Source organism: Stegostoma tigrinum, chromosome 41, assembly GCF_030684315.1.
Source record: "Stegostoma tigrinum isolate sSteTig4 chromosome 41, sSteTig4.hap1, whole genome shotgun sequence".
Lineage (NCBI taxonomy): Eukaryota > Metazoa > Chordata > Chondrichthyes > Orectolobiformes > Stegostomatidae > Stegostoma > Stegostoma tigrinum.
Window position 1 is genome coordinate 9,316,918 of NC_081394.1, and position 22,237 is coordinate 9,339,154.

Here is a 22,237-nt window from a genome sequence, read left to right on the forward strand (position 1 = left end):
GTTATAGAAACAGTTATAGTCACTGATATAGACACTGTTATAGAAACAGTTATAGTCACTGATTTAGACACTGTTATAGAAACAGTTAGTTTCACTGATATAAGCACTGTTATAGAAACAGTTATAGTCACTGATATAGACACTGTTACAGAAACAGTTATAGTCACTGATATAGACACTGTTTTCGAAACAGTTATAGTCACTGTTACAGGCACTGATATAGAAACAGTTATAGCCACTGATATAGACACTGTTATAGAAACAGTTAGAGTCACTGATATAGACACTGTTATAGAAACAGTTATCGTCACTGATATAAGCACTATTATACAAACAGTTATAGTCACTGATACAGGCACTGTTATAGAAACAGTTATAGCCACTGATATAGACACTGTTATAGAAACAGTTATCGTCACTGATATAGACACTGTTATAGAAACAGTTATAGTCACTGATATAGACACTGTTATAGAAACAGTTATAGTCACTGATATAGACACTGTTATTGAAACATTTGTAGTCACTGATATAGACACTGTTATAGAAACAGTTATAGTCACTGATATAGACACTGTTATAGAAACAGTTATAGTCACTGATATAGACACTGATATAGAAACAGTTATAGTCACTGATATAGACACTTTTACAGAAACAGTTATATTCACTGATACAGGCACTGTTATAGAAACAGTTGTAGTCACTGATATAGACACTGTTACAGAAACAGTTACAGTCACTGATATAGACACTGTCATAGAAACAGTTATAGTCACTGATACAGGCACTGTTATAGAAACAGTTATAGTCACTGATATAGACACTGTTATAGAAACAGTTATAGTCACTGATATAGACACTGTTATAGAAACAGTTATAGTCACTGATATAGACACTGTTATAGAAACAGTTATCGTCACTGATATAGACACTGTTATAGAAACAGTCATAGTCACTGATAGAGACACTGTTATAGAAACAGTTATAGTCACTGATATAGACACTGTTACAGAAACAGTTATAGTCACTGATATAGACACTGTTATAGAAACAGTTATAGCCACTGATATAGACACTGTTACAGAAACAGTTATAGTCACTGATATAGACACTGCTTTAGAAACGGTTATCGTCACTGATGTAAGCACTGTTATACAAACAGTTATAGTCACTGATACAGGCACTGTTATAGAAACAGTTATAGCCACTGATATAGACACTGTTATAGAAACAGTTATAGTCACTGATATAGACACTGTTATAGAAACAGTTATAGTCACTGATATAGACACTGTTATAGAAACAGTTATCGTCACTGATATAAGCACTGCTATAAAAACAGTTATAGTCACTGATATAGACACTGTTATAGAAACAGTTATAGTCACTGATATAAACAGTTAAAGAAACAGTTATAGTCACTGATATGGACACTGTTATAGAAACAGTTATAGTCGCTGATATAGACACTGTTACAGAAACAGTTATAGTCACTGATATAGACACTGTTATAGAAACAGTTATCGTCATTGATAGAGACACTGTTATAGAAACAGTTATAGTCACTGATATAGACACTGATATAGAAACAGTTATAGTCACTGATTTAGGCACTGTTATAGAAACAGTTATAGTCACTGATATAGACACTGTTATATAAACAGTTTTAGTCACTGATATAGACACTGTTATAGAAACAGTTATAGTCACTGATATAGACACTGTTATAGAAACAGTTATAGTCACTGATATAGACACTGTTATAGAAACAGTTACAGTCACTGATATAGACACTGTTATAGAAACAGTTATAGTCACTGATAGAGACACTGTTATAGAAACAGTTATAGTCACTGATATAGACACTGTTATAGACACAGTTATAGTCACTGATATAGACACTGTTATAGAAATAGTTATAGTCACTGATATAGACACTGTTATAGAAACAGTTATAGTCACTGATATAGGCACTGTTATAGAAACAGTTATAGTCACTGATAGAGACACTGTTATAGAAACAGTTATAGTCACTGATATAGACACTGTTATAGAAACAGTTATAGTCACTGATATAGACACTGTTACAGAAAAAGTTATAGTCACTGATATAGACACTGATATAGAAACAGTTATAGTCACTGATATAGGCACTGTTATAGAAACAGTTATAGTCACTGATATAGGGACTGTTATAGAAACAGTTATAGTCACTGATAGAGACACTGTTATACAAACAGTTATAGTCACTGATATAGACACTGTTATAGAAACAGTTATAGTCACTGATATAGACACTGTTATAGAAACAGTTATAGTCACTGATATAGACACTGTTACAGAAACAGTTATAGTCACTGATATAGACACTGTTATAGAAACAGTTACAGTCTCTGATACAGGCACTGTTATAGAAAAAGTTAATGCCACTGATATAGTCACTGTTATAGAAACAGTTATAGTCACTGGTATAGACACTGTTATAGAAACAGTTATAGTCACTGATATATACACTGTTATAGAAACAGTTATAGTCACTGATAGAGACACTGTTATAGAAACAGTTATAGTCGCTGATATAGACACTGTTATAGAAACAGTTATAGTCACTGATATAAGCACTGTTAGAGAAACAGTTCTCGTCACTGATATAGACACTGTTACAGAAACAGTTATAGTCACTGATATAGACACTGTTATAGATACAGTTATAGTCACTGTTATAGGCACTGATATAGAAACAGTTATAGCCACTGATATAGACACTGTTATAGAAACAGTTATAGTCACTGATATAGACACTGTTATAGAAACAGTTACAGTCACTGATAGAGACACTGTTATAGAAACAGTTACAGTCACTGATATAGACACTGTTATAGAAACAGTTATAGTCACTGATATAGACACTGTTATAGAAACAGTTATCGTCACTGATATAAGCACTGTTATAGAAACAGTTATAGCCACTGATATAGACACTGTTATAGAAACAGTTATAGTCACTGATATAGGCACTGTTATACAAACAGTTATAGTCACTGATACAGGCACTGTTATAGAAACAGTTATAGCCACTGATATAGACACTGTTATAGAAACAGTTATCGTCACTGATATAGACACTGTTATAGAAACAGTTATAGTCACTGATATAGACACTGTTATAGAAACAGTTATAGTCACTGATATAGACACTGTTATTGAAACATTTGTAGTCACTGATATAGACACTGTTATAGAAACAGTTATAGTCACTGATATAGACACTGTTATAGAAACAGTTATAGTCACTGATATAGACACTGATATAGAAACAGTTATAGTCACTGATATAGACACTGTTACAGAAACAGTTATATTCACTGATACAGGCACTGTTATAGAAACAGTTGTAGTCACTGATATAGACACTGTTACAGAAACAGTTACAGTCACTGATATAGACACTGTCATAGAAACAGTTATAGTCACTGATACAGGCACTGTTATAGAAACAGTTATAGTCACTGATATAGACACTGTTATAGAAACAGTTATAGTCACTGATATAGACACTGTTATAGAAACAGTTATAGTCACTGATATAGACACTGTTATAGAAACAGTTATCGTCACTGATATAGACACTGTTATAGAAACAGTCATAGTCACTGATAGAGACACTGTTATAGAAACAGTTATAGTCACTGATATAGACACTGTTACAGAAACAGTTATAGTCACTGATATAGACACTGTTATAGAAACAGTTATAGCCACTGATATAGACACTGTTACAGAAACAGTTATAGTCACTGATATAGACACTGCTTTAGAAACGGTTATCGTCACTGATATAAGCACTGTTATACAAACAGTTATAGTCACTGATACAGGCACTGTTATAGAAACAGTTATAGCCACTGATATAGACACTGTTATAGAAACAGTTATAGTCACTGATATAGACACTGTTATAGAAACAGTTATAGTCACTGATATAGACACTGTTACAGAAACAGTTATAGTCACTGATATAGACACTGTTATAGAAACAGTTACAGTCACTGATATAGACACTGTTATAGAAACAGTTATAGTCACTGATATAGACACTGTTATAGAAAAAGTTATAGTCACTGATATAGACACTGATATAGAAACAGTTATAGTCACTGATATAGGCACTGTTATAGAAACAGTTATAGTCACTGATATAGGGACTGTTATAGAAACAGTTATAGTCACTGATAGAGACACTGTTATACAAACAGTTATAGTCACTGATATAGACACTGTTATAGAAACAGTTATAGTCACTGATATAGACACTGTTATAGAAACAGTTATAGTCACTGATATAGACACTGTTACAGAAACAGTTATAGTCACTGATATAGACACTGTTATAGAAACAGTTACAGTCTCTGATACAGGCACTGTTATAGAAAAAGTTAATGCCACTGATATAGTCACTGTTATAGAAACAGTTATAGTCACTGGTATAGACACTGTTATAGAAACAGTTATAGTCACTGATATATACACTGTTATAGAAACAGTTATAGTCACTGATAGAGACACTGTTATAGAAACAGTTATAGTCACTGATATAGACACTGTTATAGAAACAGTTATAGTCACTGATATAAGCACTGTTAGAGAAACAGTTCTCGTCACTGATATAGACACTGTTACAGAAACAGTTATAGTCACTGATATAGACACTGTTATAGATACAGTTATAGTCACTGTTATAGGCACTGATATAGAAACAGTTATAGCCACTGATATAGACACTGTTATAGAAACAGTTATAGTCACTGATATAGACACTGTTATAGAAACAGTTACAGTCACTGATAGAGACACTGTTATAGAAACAGTTACAGTCACTGATATAGACACTGTTATAGAAACAGTTATAGTCACTGATATAGACACTGTTATAGAAACAGTTATCGTCACTGATATAAGCACTGTTATAGAAACAGTTATAGCCACTGATATAGACACTGTTATAGAAACAGTTATAGTCACTGATATAGGCACTGTTATACAAACAGTTATAGTCACTGATACAGGCACTGTTATAGAAACAGTTATAGCCACTGATATAGACACTGTTATAGAAACAGTTATCGTCACTGATATAGACACTGTTATAGAAACAGTTATAGTCACTGATATAGACACTGTTATAGAAACAGTTATAGTCACTGATATAGACACTGTTATTGAAACATTTGTAGTCACTGATATAGACACTGTTATAGAAACAGTTATAGTCACTGATATAGACACTGTTATAGAAACAGTTATAGTCACTGATATAGACACTGATATAGAAACAGTTATAGTCACTGATATAGACACTGTTACAGAAACAGTTATATTCACTGATACAGGCACTGTTATAGAAACAGTTGTAGTCACTGATATAGACACTGTTACAGAAACAGTTACAGTCACTGATATAGACACTGTCATAGAAACAGTTATAGTCACTGATACAGGCACTGTTATAGAAACAGTTATAGTCACTGATATAGACACTGTTATAGAAACAGTTATAGTCACTGATATAGACACTGTTATAGAAACAGTTATAGTCACTGATATAGACACTGTTATAGAAACAGTTATCGTCACTGATATAGACACTGTTATAGAAACAGTCATAGTCACTGATAGAGACACTGTTATAGAAACAGTTATAGTCACTGATATAGACACTGTTACAGAAACAGTTATAGTCACTGATATAGACACTGTTATAGAAACAGTTATAGCCACTGATATAGACACTGTTACAGAAACAGTTATAGTCACTGATATAGACACTGCTTTAGAAACGGTTATCGTCACTGATATAAGCACTGTTATACAAACAGTTATAGTCACTGATACAGGCACTGTTATAGAAACAGTTATAGCCACTGATATAGACACTGTTATAGAAACAGTTATAGTCACTGATATAGACACTGTTATAGAAACAGTTATAGTCACTGATATAGACACTGTTATAGAAACAGTTATCGTCACTGATATAAGCACTGCTATAAAAACAGTTATAGTCACTGATATAGACACTGTTATAGAAACAGTTATAGTCACTGATATAAACAGTTAAAGAAACAGTTATAGTCACTGATATGGACACTGTTATAGAAACAGTTATAGTCGCTGATATAGACACTGTTACAGAAACAGTTATAGTCACTGATATAGACACTGTTATAGAAACAGTTATAGTCATTGATAGAGACACTGTTATAGAAACAGTTATAGTCACTGATATAGACACTGATATAGAAACAGTTATAGTCACTGATATAGACACTGTTATAGAAACAGTTATAGTCACTGATATAGACACTGTTATATAAACAGTTTTAGTCACTGATATAGACACTGTTATAGAAACAGTTATAGTCACTGATATAGACACTGTTATAGAAACAGTTATAGTCACTGATATAGACACTGTTATAGAAACAGTTACAGTCACTGATATAGACACTGTTATAGAAACAGTTATAGTCACTGATAGAGACACTGTTATAGAAACAGTTATAGTCACTGATATAGACACTGTTATAGACACAGTTATAGTCACTGATATAGACACTGTTATAGAAATAGTTATAGTCACTGATATAGACACTGTTATAGAAACAGTTATAGTCACTGATATAGACACTGTTATAGAAACAGTTATAGTCACTGATAGAGACACTGTTATAGAAACAGTTATAGTCACTGATATAGACACTGTTATAGAAAAAGTTATAGTCACTGATATAGACACTGATATAGAAACAGTTATAGTCACTGATATAGGCACTGTTATAGAAACAGTTATAGTCACTGATATAGGGACTGTTATAGAAACAGTTATAGTCACTGATAGAGACACTGTTATACAAACAGTTATAGTCACTGATATAGACACTGTTATAGAAACAGTTATAGTCACTGATATAGACACTGTTATAGAAACAGTTATAGTCACTGATATAGACACTGTTACAGAAACAGTTATAGTCACTGATATAGACACTGTTATAGAAACAGTTACAGTCTCTGATACAGGCACTGTTATAGAAAAAGTTAATGCCACTGATATAGTCACTGTTATAGAAACAGTTATAGTCACTGGTATAGAAACTGTTATAGAAACAGTTATAGTCACTGATATATACACTGTTATAGAAACAGTTATAGTCACTGATAGAGACACTGTTATAGAAACAGTTATAGTCACTGATATAGACACTGTTATAGAAACAGTTATAGTCACTGATATAAGCACTGTTAGAGAAACAGTTCTCGTCACTGATATAGACACTGTTACAGAAACAGTTATAGTCACTGATATAGACACTGTTATAGATACAGTTATAGTCACTGTTATAGGCACTGATATAGAAACAGTTATAGCCACTGATATAGACACTGTTATAGAAACAGTTATAGTCACTGATATAGACACTGTTATAGAAACAGTTATCGTCACTGATATAAGCACTGTTATAGAAACAGTTATAGTCATTGATACAGGCACTGTTATAGAAACAGTTATAGCCACTGATATAGACACTGTTATAGAAACAGTTATAGTCACTGATAGAGACACTGTTATAGAAACAGTTATAGTCACTGATATAGACACTGTTATAGAAACAGTTATAGTCACTGATATAGACACTGTTATAGAAACAGTTATAGTCACTGATATAGACACTGTTATAGAAACAGTTACAGTCACTGATAGAGACACTGTTATAGAAACAGTTATAGTCACTGATATAGACACTGTTATAGAAACAGTTATAGTCACTGATATAGACACTGTTATAGAAACAGTTATCGTCACTGATATAAGCACTGTTATAGAAAAAGTTATAGCCACTGATATAGACACTGTTATAGAAACAGTTATAGTCACTGATATAGGCACTGTTACAGAAACAGTTATAGTCACTGATAGAGGCACTGTTATAGAAACAGTTATAGTCACTGATATAGACACTGTTATAGAAACAGTTATAGTCACTGATATAGACACTGTTACAGAAACAGTTATAGTCACTGATAGAGGCACTGTTATAGAAACAGTTATAGTCACTGATATAGACACTGTTATAGAAACAGTTATAGTCACTGATATAGACACTGTTATAGAAACAGTTATAGTCACTGATATAGGCACTGTTATAGAAACAGTTACAGTCACTGATATAGACACTGTTATAGAAACAGTTATAGTCACTGATAGAGACACTGTTATAGAAACAGTTATAGTCACTGATATGGACACTGTTATAGAAACAGTTATAGTCACTGATATAGACACTGTTACAGAAACAGTTATAGTCACTGATATAGACACTGTTATAGAAACAGTTATAGTCACTGATATAGACACTGTTATAGAAACAGTTATAGTCACTGATATAGACACTGTTATAGAAACAGTTATAGTCACTGATATAGACACTGTTATAGAAACAGTTATAGTCACTGATATAGGGACTGTTATAGAAACAGTTGTAGTCACTGATATAGACACTGTTATAGAAACAGTTATAGTCACTGATATAGACACTGTTACAGAAACAGTTATAGTACCTGATATAGACACTGTTATAGAAACAGTTATAGTCACTGATACAGACACTGTTATAGAAACAGTTATAGTCACTGATACAGACACTGTTATAGAAACAGTTATAGTCACTGATATAGGCACTGTTATAGAAACAGTTATAGTGACTGATACAGACACTGTTATAGAAACAGTTATAGTCACTGATATAGACACTGTTATAGAAACAGTTATAGTCACTGATATAGACACTGTTATAGAAACAGTTATAGTCACTGATAGAGGCACTGTTACAGAAACAGTTATAGTCACTGATACAGGCACTGATATAGAAACAGTTATAGTCACTGATATAGACACTGTTATAGAAACAGTTATATTCCCTGATATAGACACTGTTACAGAAACAGTTATAGTCACTGATATAGACACTGTTATAGAAACAGTTATAGTCACTGATATAGACACTGTTATAGAAACAGTTATAGTCACTGATATAGACACTGTTATAGAAACAGTTATAGTCCCTGATAGAGACACTGTTATAGAAACAGTTATAGTCAATGATATAGACACTGTTATAGAAACAGTTATAGTCACTGATATAGACACTGTTATAGAAACAGTTATAGTCACTGATATAGACACTGATATAGAAACAGTTATAGTCACTGATATAGACACTGTTACAGAAACAGTTATAGTCACTGATACAGGCACTGTTATAGAAACAGTTATAGTCACTGATACAGGCACTGTTACAGAAACATTTATAGTCACTGATACAGGCACTGTTACAGAAACAGTTATAGTCACTGATACAGGCACTGTTACAGAAACAGTTATAGTCACTGATACAGGCACTGTTACAGAAACAGTTATAGTCACTGATACAGGCACTGTTACAGAAACAGTTACAGTCACTGATATAGACACTGTTATAGAAACAGTTATAGTCACTGATATAGACACTGTTATAGAAACAGTTATTGTCACTGATATAGACACTGTTACAGAAACAGTTACAGTCACTGATATAGACACTGTTATAGAAACAGTTATAGTCACTGATACAGGCACTGTTATAGAAACAGTTATAGTCACTGATATAGACACTGGTATAGAAACAGTTATAGTCACTGATACAGACACTGTTATAGAAACAGTTATAGTCACTGATATAGACACTGTTATAGAAACAGTTACAGTCACTGATATAGACACTGTTATAGAAACAGTTATAGTCACTGATACAGGCACTGTTATAGAAACAGTTATAGTCACTGATTTAGACACTGTTATAGAAACAGTTATAGTCACTGATATAGACACTGATATAGAAACAGTTATAGTCTCTGATATAGACACTGTTATAGAAACAGTTATAGTCACTGATATAGACACTGTTATAGAAACAGTTATAGTCACTGATATAGACACTGTTATAGAAACAGTTATAGTCACTGATACAGGCACTGTTACAGAAACAGTTATAGTCACTGATACAGGCACTGTTACAGGAACAGTTATAGTCACTGATACAGGCACTGTTACAGAAACAGTTATAGTCACTGATACAGGCACTGTTACAGAAACAGTTATAGTCATTGATATAGACACTGTTATAGAAACAGTTATAGTCACTGATGGAGACACTGTTATAGAAACAGTTATAGTCACTGATATAGACACTGTTATAGAAACAGTTATAGTCACTGATATAGACACTGATATAGAAACAGTTATAGTCACTGATATAGACACTGTTATTGAAACAGTTATAGTCACTGATACAGGCACTGTTATAGAAACAGTTATAGTCACTGATACAGGCACTGTTATAGAAACAGGTATAGAAACCGATAGAGGAACTGATATAGAAACAGTTATAATCACTGATATAAGCACTGTTAGGTTTGCAGATGCTGGAGAATTTGTGATAACAAAGTGTGGAGTTGGATGAACACAGCAGGCCAAGCAGCATCTCAGAGCACAAAAGCTGACGTTTCAGGCTTTGATCCTTCATCAGCAAGGAAGGGTCTAGGCCTGAAACGTCAGCTTTTGTGCTCCTGAGATGCTGCTTGACCTACTGTGTTCATCCAGCTCCACACTTTGTTATCTTCTAATTAGTGATATAGTCACCGTGGTAGATGCTGTTAAACATAATGTTATACGTTGTGACTGTCACAGTGTTAGATACTGTTACATATCTTGTTATAGTCGCTGATATGGAAAATTTTATTATACCATGATTGAGATATTAATCGTCACCATTGTAGATATTGACATAGTCATTGTTCTAGATACTGATATAGACATTGTAGTAGGAACTGTTACAGACACTGATATAGACAATGATATGGATGCTGATCTAGACAATGTTATAGATAATGTATATTCACTGCTGTAGACATTGGTACTGTAAAATTGCTGTCTCACTGATACAGACACCATTTTTGTTATTGAAGGAGGTATTGTTATTAACACGATTTTAGTCACTGTTATCATAAACATATATTTACTGTTGCAGATATAGATACCATTATAGTCACTCTTATGGGTCATGTTATAGGCTATTATAAGAACAATGTTTTGAATACTGTTATAAACATTAATATAGACAATGGAATAGACATTTTAATAGTCACTGATTTGGACTTGTAAATAAAATTGATATGTAACTCATTATAGATACTAATGTCCTCAATGATTCATGTACTGTTATAGACACTGTTACGGACACTGTTACAGGCCCTTTTATAGTCAAGGATGATAACCCTGTTATAGATCTTGTTGGAGACATCGTTATAAACTCTGATATGGTCTTCGTTATAAACATTTTATCAGACATTGACAAAGACACTGTCATAAATGCTAATATAGTCAGTGACATAGACAATGAAATAGACACTGTTAAAATATTGATACAAACAATGTTACAATCTCAATTACGAACACCACTAAAGACGCTACTATAAACGCTGATATAAACACTCACTTAGACACTGTTGTCATCAATGATAGAGACACTGTTGTATAGACGGGTATATTCATTGTGACAGACTCAGATATAGACACCATTATAGTCACTGCTTTACTAGTACACAAACCTTTATACATAATGCTTTATCAACATTGATATAGCCACTGCTATATCAGTTGTATTGGGACTTTGATACTCACTGATATAGACACTGATGGAACCACTGATAAAGGCACTCTTACAATCCCTAATATAGACATTGTTATGAGCTAAAACAGACTGTATTATAGATGCATTAATAATCACTGATCATGTCACAGTTACAGATGTGATTATGGACACTGATATTGGCAGTTTTATAGTCAATGACATAGACAGTGAAGTAAACACTATTACAGATCACAGAATCCCTACAGTGTGGAAACTGGCCCTTCAACCCAACAAGTCCATTCCGACCCTCGGAGCATCTAACCCAGGCCCATCCCCCCAATAATCCACCTAATCTACACATCCCTGAACACTATAGGCAATTTAGCATGGGCAAGCAGACACAGATACAGACACAGATATAGATACTGTTTTCGACACTGTTATAGACACTGGCAGAGTCACTTACTTAGACTTTGGTATAAACACTCTTGTAGTCACCAATTAAGCCACTGTTAAACACACTGCCACAGACACTGATGTAAACACTGTTATAGACACTGTAATGGACATTCATAGACTTTGTTGTGTTCACTGGGATAGATACTGTTAAAGCCACTGATATAGACACTGTTGTAGTTACTGATTACAGATACTGTTAAGTGACAGTTATAAACACCAATATCAATACTGTTATCAACATTGTTATAAACAATATTGCACATACTTTTATAGTCACAACTGCAAACACTGTCATAGACCCTGATATTGATAGTAGAAGAAAGGTTATTGTTACTTTGACAGCCACTGATAAATACTCTGTTATAGGTGCTGATATTGACAGTGTTATAGTTGCTGGCATTCCCACTATTATCGTTACTGATATAGACACTGTTACATTTGCTGATATTGTCAATGCTTTAGATAATGTTAAAATCTCTGTTACAGTCACTGTCAGAGACAATGTTTAGTCACTGTAGCAGATACTTTTATAGTCACTGATACTGACACTGTTATTCTTATTGCTATAGGTACTGTTACTGATGCTGTTTTGGTCAGTGATACCATAACTCTTATGTTAAAGAGACCCCTATAGCTATCATTATAGTCAATCTGACTAGTATTGTTATGGTCTCTTATGTAAACAAGGTTACAGATATTATTATAGAATCTTATATAGATAGTGATATCAAATATGTTATGAAAATTGATATAGTCACCCTTTCAGACATTATTCTAATTACTCTTAAAGCATTGATAGATACTATTATTGGCTCTGATATGGATAGTAACATAAACGAAGGTACGGAGACAGGTTGAGATAATGTTATACACACAATTATTATCCCTGTTATAGACACTGTCCAAGACACTGATTTGGATGCTAATATAATCACTGTTACAGTACACTGTTACAATAGTAGAAACTATTATAGACACTTATAGACACTGTTGTGCTCACTGTTATAGTCACTCTTGTGGACTCTGGCTTGCCAAAGTTATAGAGACTGAAATCAACATTGTTATAATGTTCTAGATACTTTTATAGTCATTGTATATACACTATTATAGATACTAATACTGATCACTGTTACAGTCACTGTGATAGACACTGGTATAGAGACACTGATGACATTATGACACTGATTTAGCAACTGACATAGACACTGCTGTAGTCACTGTCGTACACACTGATACAGAACCTGTCATGATCTCCGTAATGATCACTGGTATTGGCACTAGTAGAAACATTTATATATATATAGTGCAAAGGCATTCATATAGATTGTATTATTGTCACTGATATCAACACTGTTAAGTCTCTGTCTTAAACACTGATATAGATATTGTTATTGACATTAATTACAACAATATTCTAGATACTTTTATAGTTATAGACACTGGCATAGAGATTGTTATAGTCACTCATACATACAGTATTACAGACAATGTTATAGTCCCTGCTATAGTCACAGACACTGTTTTTGTCATTGTTTCAAACACCTTTATAGTTACTGATACATATGCCACTACTGTTCTTGATTCAGGTACTGTTATTGGTGCTGCTTTTGTCACTGATATCTTAATTGTTATAGTTGCAGCCACTGGTACCCTGATAGATGCTATTATAGTCTCTCTTATAGGTCTTGTTATAGTCTCTTATATAAACAATGTTATAGATATTGTTATAGAATCTCATATAGGAAATGGTATCAAAAATGTTATAGAGACTAATACAATGTTACAGATACTATTAAAATTGCTGTTACATGCACTGTTATAGTCACTGATATACTCGTGGTTTTAGAAACTGAGATAGACACTTACTAACACTGATACAGAAACTGATATCGGCACTATATTTATGCACTGTCTTATATTCTGTTCTAGGCTCTGTTACATGCAGTGTTATACTCACTCTTCTATAAATGCTACAGACAGTGTTATGGGCACTGATACAGACATGGCTATAGACAATATTCTAAACGATTTGATAGACAATGTTAAAATCTAACACATAAACACTGGCATTGACACTTCTATAGGTCTGCTACATTCACTGATAGAAGCATTGTTATTGTCACTGTTGTAAGGCGCAGTTATAGACACTGTTATACACCCTGATACAGACTTTGATATACACACTTCTAATGTCACCAAAATAGACACTGTTATAGATGCTGATATAGACAATTATATAAACAATAAAATAAATGCTGAAATAGACAATATAACAAGCATTTATGGTAAAAGTGCTGATATAGACAGTTATATAAAAACAGGTACAGACAATGATATAGACTGATATAGACATTGACATAGACAATGTTATAGACACTTATTGAAACTGGTATATACACTGATACAGTCATTGATACAGTAGTGTTATAGTCTTCTAGAGACTGTTAGAGACTTTAAATGCTGTTAAGTACAATATAATAGGCACTACTACAGATGACTATAGAAACTGATATATTCACAGATGCAGACACCATTTTATTCTCTGTTATAGACACTGTCATAGACATCTTTGCAGTTACTGTTATAGACACTATTATGAACACTGATATGGACCCTATTGTAGACAGTGACATAGACACTGATATAGACATAGTTGTGGACAATGTTATAATCACTGTGGAAAACACTGTTACAGACATTGATATAACAACTGTTATCAACACTTACCAACACTATATAGACACCATTCTGAAACAGATATAGCCACAATTATCAATACTGTTATAGGTACTGTTATAAATGTTGTTATAGGCACTGTTAAAGTCACTGATATAGATACTATTATGTTCACTGTTCTAATCAGAAACATAGATGTGTTGTACTCATGTTGTAGGTACTGTCATAGAGATTGTTACAATTATTGTTACTGTCACTGATATAAATGCTATAATGGACACTGATATAGACAGGACAGTAGATACTGTTATAGACATTCTGTTGTACCATTATAGTCACTGGCAGACACTATTATAGTCACTCTTATAGGCATTAAAGAGGCACTGTTATAGTCACTGATATAGATGTTATTATAGACACTGACATAGAAGCGGATGTTGTCACTGTGGGACACACTCTTATAGCCATTGTGAGAGAAACTGCTAACAACACTGTTACAGATCATGTTATAAATGCTTCACTGGGTACTGTTATAGACACTGACATAGACACTGTGATAGCCACTGTGGAAGACACTGTTATAGACACTGATACAGAGGACGATATACAGAGGATAGATACTGTTATAGTCACTGATTTAAACACTGGCATGAACAGTGTTATAAACATATTTACAGACAATGTCATAGATATTAGAGTAGTCACTGTTACAGACACTGTGATACTCACTGATATAGACATGGTCAGAAACACTGATACAGATATTATTATAGATGCTGTCATATTCAATGATACAGATATTGATATAGACACTGTTGTTGATTCTGTTATAGACAATGCTACAGGTATACGTTATTTTTTCTATTTATTTTATAAATTGTGGGCTGTGGGCATCGGTGGCTGGCCAGTATGTCTCGGCCATCCCTAATTGCTCTTGAGAAGGTGGTGGTGAGATGCCTTCTTGAACTGTTGCATTCCTCCTGCTGTGGCTTGATCCACATTTCTGTTAGGGAGGGAATTCCAGAATTATGACCCAGCAACAGTGAAGGAACAGTGATAAATTTCCAAGTCAGGATGGTGAGTGGCTTAGAGTTACATACACAGTTATAGTCACTTACATAAATACGACGCTAGACGCAATTATATGCACATAGAAACTACAAAAGAGACTATTATAGATATGAGATTACAAAGTGTGGAGCTGGATGAACACAGCAGGCCAAGCAGCACCTTTCCTGTTCCTAAGACGCTGCTTGGCCTGCTGTGTTCATCCAGCTCCACACTTTGTTATCCTGGATTCTCCAGCATCTGCAGTTCCCATTATCCCTATTATGGATACTGTTAGTCACTGTTATAAACACAATTATGTACACTGACAAAGACACTATTATGGACACTGATATAGACAATAGCATAGACACTGAAGTAAACACATTATAGACTTATTGACTGTTGTAGTCAATGTGGGAGAGTGCTGTAGTCACTGACATACACATTAATATAGACACTATTGTATTCATTATATAGATACTGATATAGACACAGTTATAGACTGTCATAGAAAACATTAAAGACGCAGCTATAGATATTGTAAGTACACAGTCATTGATATAGACAATGTTATAAAGACAAATATAGGCAACTATTATAGTCACTGTTGTAGACATTATTATAGCCGCTGTTATAGGTACTATTTGAGCACTGGTATAGCTAGTGTAATGGACACTTGTATAGACAGTATTTTAGATGCTTCAAAGTTGTTGTTATAGCCACTGATGTAGACGCTGTTGATATATACTGTTTTGGAAACTGATATAGACACTGTAATATTCACACACAAACATTGTTCTGGACTCAGTCATAAACAATGTTACAGGTACAGTTATGGAGACATATACAGTCACTGCTGTAGTTACTGTTATTGTGACTAATGCATACACTATTATAGACACTGTTATAGCTATTGTCATAGAAACAGTTATACTACTAGTGTAGACACGTTGGAAACACAGACATATATGCTGTTACATTTTCTGTGAAAGATGCTGTTACAGTCACAAATATAGACACTATTACAGGCACTGATAAGGACACTATTGGAAACACATACTCACTGCTACAGGCACTGTTGCAGACTGTCATATGACAGGCATAGTCATTGAAAATTCTTTGGTCACTCATATAGACATTGTGCCAGATACTATCTTTGGCCCTGTTATAGGCACTGATATAGACGCTGTCACACACACTGATGTCAATGTTGAGACAACACTATTGTATTCATTGGTACAGGTACTGATGCAATCACAGGTATAAATGCTGTTATTTTCTGTTATAGACATTGATATGGTACATACAGACTATTATGTACATTGTTATAGGTACTGACTGTTACAAACAGTCACTGAAATAAATCATTACTGGCACTGATATACATACTGCTATCAACAATTTTATACACATAGTTACAACCATTGTTATAGATACCGATAGAGTCACTGATGCAGATACTGATATAGATACATTATACACACTACATCACATTGCAGAAATCATTGTACGCACTTAGAGACCCTGTTAGAGACAATGTTATAGATATGGTTAGGCAATGATATAGTCACTTTGGGACACACCGTTATACGCAGCTATATAGATACTGTTATAGGGACTGTTATAAACATTGTTTACACATTTGATATTGGCAGTGTTCTTGGCACTGAAGTAAATGTTGATATACACACTGCTACTGCTTCATTTTCCAATATAGGCATTGTGATAAACACTGCTATATTCATTGATATTGACGTTGTCATTGTATAGTCATACGACATTTCTCCTTCTCAATCATTCTCACTTGTTCTTATTTGCTCTTTTCTCCTTGTCACTGCTCTCTCCCTCTCTTTTCCCTCTCAATTCTTTCTTTCTCCCTCTCGCACTTTCTCGTTCGCGCTCTTCCTTCTTTTCACTCACTCTCTCTTACTCTTCCCCCACCCCCGCAGAGATTCGTTCACTCTTGCTCTCTCCCGCACTGCCCTGCCTTCACTCTCAATTCTCCACCCTCTGACTCCTTCCCTCTCTTTCTCCTTCTCACACCTCAGCAGCACCCCCATTTGTTGTTCCCCCTCCCCCTTGCTCTCTAACTTTCTCTCTCAGTTCCTCTATCTCTCACTGATTTCACTCTCTACTTCCTCTGTTGCTCCCTCCTTCACATTCCTTACGCGCGCTCTTTCTTCCTCACTCTGTTTTCCCCTCTGCCTCGCTTGCTTTCCGCACTCTCTCCCTCCAGCTATCTTTCGCCCTCGCACCTTCTCTCTTCGCACAGTCTCCTTCCCATTTCAGTCTCTTTCTCCCTCTGTCTGACCCCATTGAAATGTTTCCTCCTTCACTCCTTAGATCTGGTTTAGAAGGCAGATGCTAAATAAACAGGCAGGGAGAAACTATTCTCTTGCGATCAGAGCCTGGTCCGGCAGTACCTATTGCAAACATTGCCTTGATTTTAAAATCGGAAGAAAGTCAGTTTCTCTTGCTGGGAGGGTAGTCAATACCTGGGGTCCAGAGAGTAGGCAGAGGAGGGGCAAGTAGCAAATCAGAGACACAGTTACAATCCATGGCGAAAGGCGAGTGGCAACCTACAGAGAGAAATAGAGAGGTAATCAATAATGCAAACCAGCAAATATATTCACCAAAAAATGCATTTCGAATCCAGTTACTGCTTTTCGGATTACGCCAAATCAATCGACTTGAAATTGAAAGGTGTAATGGTGCACGAGAATCTAATATCTGCATTTTAAATCTGGTTAGGGTGAAAAGATTTGTAATCTTGACGAAAAAGACTTTGATAAATATCGTGACATTTCTCAAACATAAAATACCAATTTTTGACCAAAACGTTTGTAGAGGGCTTTTGAAATAGCATGCACAGACAAAAGTTAGCCTCTTATCGACTTTTAGACGAGATACATCTATAAAAGTTAGATGCATTTCACACGTACAAAAATGTGATTCATTTACTGTGAAACAGTGTCTCTAAATACAGTTAAACAATCATATGCAGAAGCAAAAATGTTTGCAAAACGGGAAATAAAATACATCAGGCCATATATAAAAGTGAAATACATCTGTCAGAAATGTAAGTGTATTTGTGAAGTATTTTTCCTGTTTACAGCTAAATAACGCATATAGATGCATATATATTTATCACAAATGTGTGCATATAAATTATTTCCTATTTTGAAGGTAAATACAAATAAAGTTAGTTATTTATAACAAACTTGTATATTTACAATATATACATACAATATTGAATGGTAAATGTGTTGTATACATGTATGAATTTTTATCACAACTGTATTTGTACTTTTAAATATTACACATATTAATGTAAACAACAATATAAAGTAAAATCATTTAGAACAGATGTGAGCATATTTATTAACTAATGCTCCATATATGAAAGTTGCAAAATTTAAGGCAAAATGTGTGTGTTTATGATGTAATGTTCCATCTTTTCATGTAAACATTATATTTAAAAGTAACAAAATTTAGAGTGTGTGTTTATAAAATAATGTCCATTCTTTAATGCAATCATATATTAACGTTAAAATAATTCAAACAAATGTCAGTGCTAATAAATAATGTTCCATGTTTTAATGTAGCATCATACTTAAAAATGACAACATTTAAAGCTAATGTTCAGATACTTTAAAAATAATTTCCATATTTCGGTATAAACGTCACTTAAAATGTTCAATATTTAGTGCAAATGTGTGTACATTTATAAAACAAGTTTCCATGATTTAGTATATTTTTGGTGCTCCATGCTTTAACGTGAAAATGCAAGATAAAATATTTTGAGCAAATGAGTATGCTTATAAAATAACGTTCTGTTTCAATGTAAGCACGGTGTATAAAGGTTACAAAATTTAGAGCAAATGTATATATGTGCATTTGTAAAATAATGCCCATGCTTCAATGTAAACATCACATATAAAAATTACATATTTACAGGAAATGTGGGTATATATTAAACAATGCTCCATGCTTTAAAACTCACATATCAAAACTAAAATATTTACTGCAAATGTGTGTGTATTTATAATGTTCCATGCATTAATGTAAACATCATATTTAAACTTTACAATATTTAGAGCAATGCTTGTGTATTTATAATTCATGTTCCATACATTAATTTAAACACATTTAAAAGTTATACTATTTAGTGCAAATGCATGTGCTTCTGCAAAATATCTTGATGTAAAATGCATAGATTAAATTTACAATATGTAGAGCAAATGTGGGTGTATTTATAAATAATGCTCCATTTTCTGTGTAAACTTCAGATATAAAAGTCACAATATTTTGAGCTAATGTTTGGATATTTCATGTAAATATATGTATGTATAAATATGTCTATTTAGAGCAAAGAAATGTTTATTTATAAAATAATTTCCATGCTTTAATTTAAAATCACAAATCCAGATTTAAAAAATTAGAGCAAATATATATGTATTGAAAAAAATAATATTCATGTTTTATTGTAAACATTTTTAAAAGTTACAAAATTTAAAGCAAATGCATGTGTTTATAAAATAATTTCCATCACTTAATGTAAACATTACAAATAAAAGTTAAATATTCAGAGCAAAAGTGTACATATTTATAGAATAATGTTTCATGCCTCAATGTAAACATCATATGAATGTTATAATATTTGGAGCAAATGTATGCACATCTATAACAAACAGTTCCATTATTTAATGTTAACAAATATGTAAGTTTAAATATTTAGATCAAATATGTGTGCATTTATAAATAACCATGTTCTAATATAACCGACATAATTAAAGGTAAAATATTTAGAGCAAATGTATTTGTTTTTATAAAATAATGTCCATGTTTTAATATAAACATCATATAAACGTTATAGCATTTAATGCAAATATCTGCAGTTATAGAAGTCATGCTATAATGCAAACATCATGTATAAGGGCTAAAATGTTTAGCGCGAAAATATACATGTTTATAAAATAGTGTTCAATTCTTAATGTAAGCATCATATATATGGAACATTATTTGGACCAAATGTGTGTGTGCATTTGTAAATAATGTCCACGCTCTAATGTAAACATTATGTATAAAAGATACGACATTTTGAGCAAATGTATGAATATTTGTAAGGTATTTTTAAAAACAATATTTGTAGAAAGAAGTCAGAACATGCACTTAACATTAAAACTTGCGACTTATAAAATAAATTATATATGTTCTCAGATTATATTGGCACGCAAAACGTTCAAAATGATGTACAGTTAAAAATGTAAACGGTCTATATCGCGTAAAAAAGAATTGTTTTGTGTAGGTAAGGGATAATAAATAACACAAACTTTGTGTGGAGATTGGGCGTTTTACCCGAGGAACAGTGCCAGATGAATGTGGATATGGAGCAATTGGGAGGATATGAAAATGCTGAGTTCCGTTCAGACCCGGCAGGTCCCGGGGTTCGGTTGACAGTTACCTCCAAGCGAATCGTCTCGTTGCAGCCACTAGACTCTCTCTTCACCCACCCTCCAATTCCCCTTTCACTGTTTGAATAAAAGAAAACACCGCCCCCCCACACACCCTCCCACCACAACCAGTAGCCCTCCCCTCTTCCACTAAGAACAGGGTCTAATTTACAATTACATGGGCAAAATCCCACAGCGACTAAAGACAAAAACAAACCCTTTCACCTGTCTGAATGTATCCTTCGAACTGAGTTCAGGAGATTGTTGGAAGAGGAAGGGGACATGAATTTCCAGGTTCGAATATTAAATAAAAAACAAACACACACACACACACACACACACACACACACACGCAAAGGTCTAGTTGACATCAACAAAAAAGAAAATCAAGCAACGAAAAGTTTCTCTCCAGACTTGAGTTGCGGGGAACTGCTGGGACGGGGGGCCGCGCCTGAGTGCTCTGTCTCCGGCTGCAGCAGAGCTCTCTGAACGCGAGCCGAATTCAATGCCAGCTAACAAGCCCACTCGAGTGTCTCAACTCTGCAAGATTGGAGCCCAAGGGCCAATTTTACCCGAGTGACAGGCATTGCCATCCGTCATCATTTATTTAGTTACCTTCCAGAGTCGTCTGTACAAAACCCTTTTCCTTTTGTTTTTTTTTCTTTCTCTCCCTTTCTGGCTCTCTTAAGTTCAAATCTCTCTGGGGCAGAAACACTTGAAGCTGTTTGAATCTAAAAAAGATCAGGATTGAAGGAAAGATGAGTTAAGCTAATAACTAAAGGCCAGAAACCTGGAGTGTGGGCAGCAGTTAGATTCCATTCAAATTAAAAATTGCTGCGGCGCTCAACTTAATGTCTGGAGACTGTG

General features: G+C 33.8%; 1 protein-coding gene across 1 annotated transcript in view; it reads right to left on the reverse strand.

Moving 5' to 3' along the window:
• Window positions 1–21,334, reverse strand: part of erfl1 (Ets2 repressor factor like 1) — a 102,164-nt gene extending 80,830 nt beyond the window's left edge. The window contains exons 1-2 of the mRNA XM_059641412.1: window positions 21,276–21,334; window positions 18,413–18,496 (exon numbers count right to left, since the gene is read on the reverse strand). Coding sequence (XP_059497395.1) covers window positions 18,413–18,476 — 64 coding nt within the window. The 5' untranslated portion in view covers window positions 18,477–18,496; window positions 21,276–21,334. The remainder of the gene's footprint in view (window positions 1–18,412; window positions 18,497–21,275) is intronic.
• Window positions 21,335–22,237: the final 903 nt, after the last annotated feature.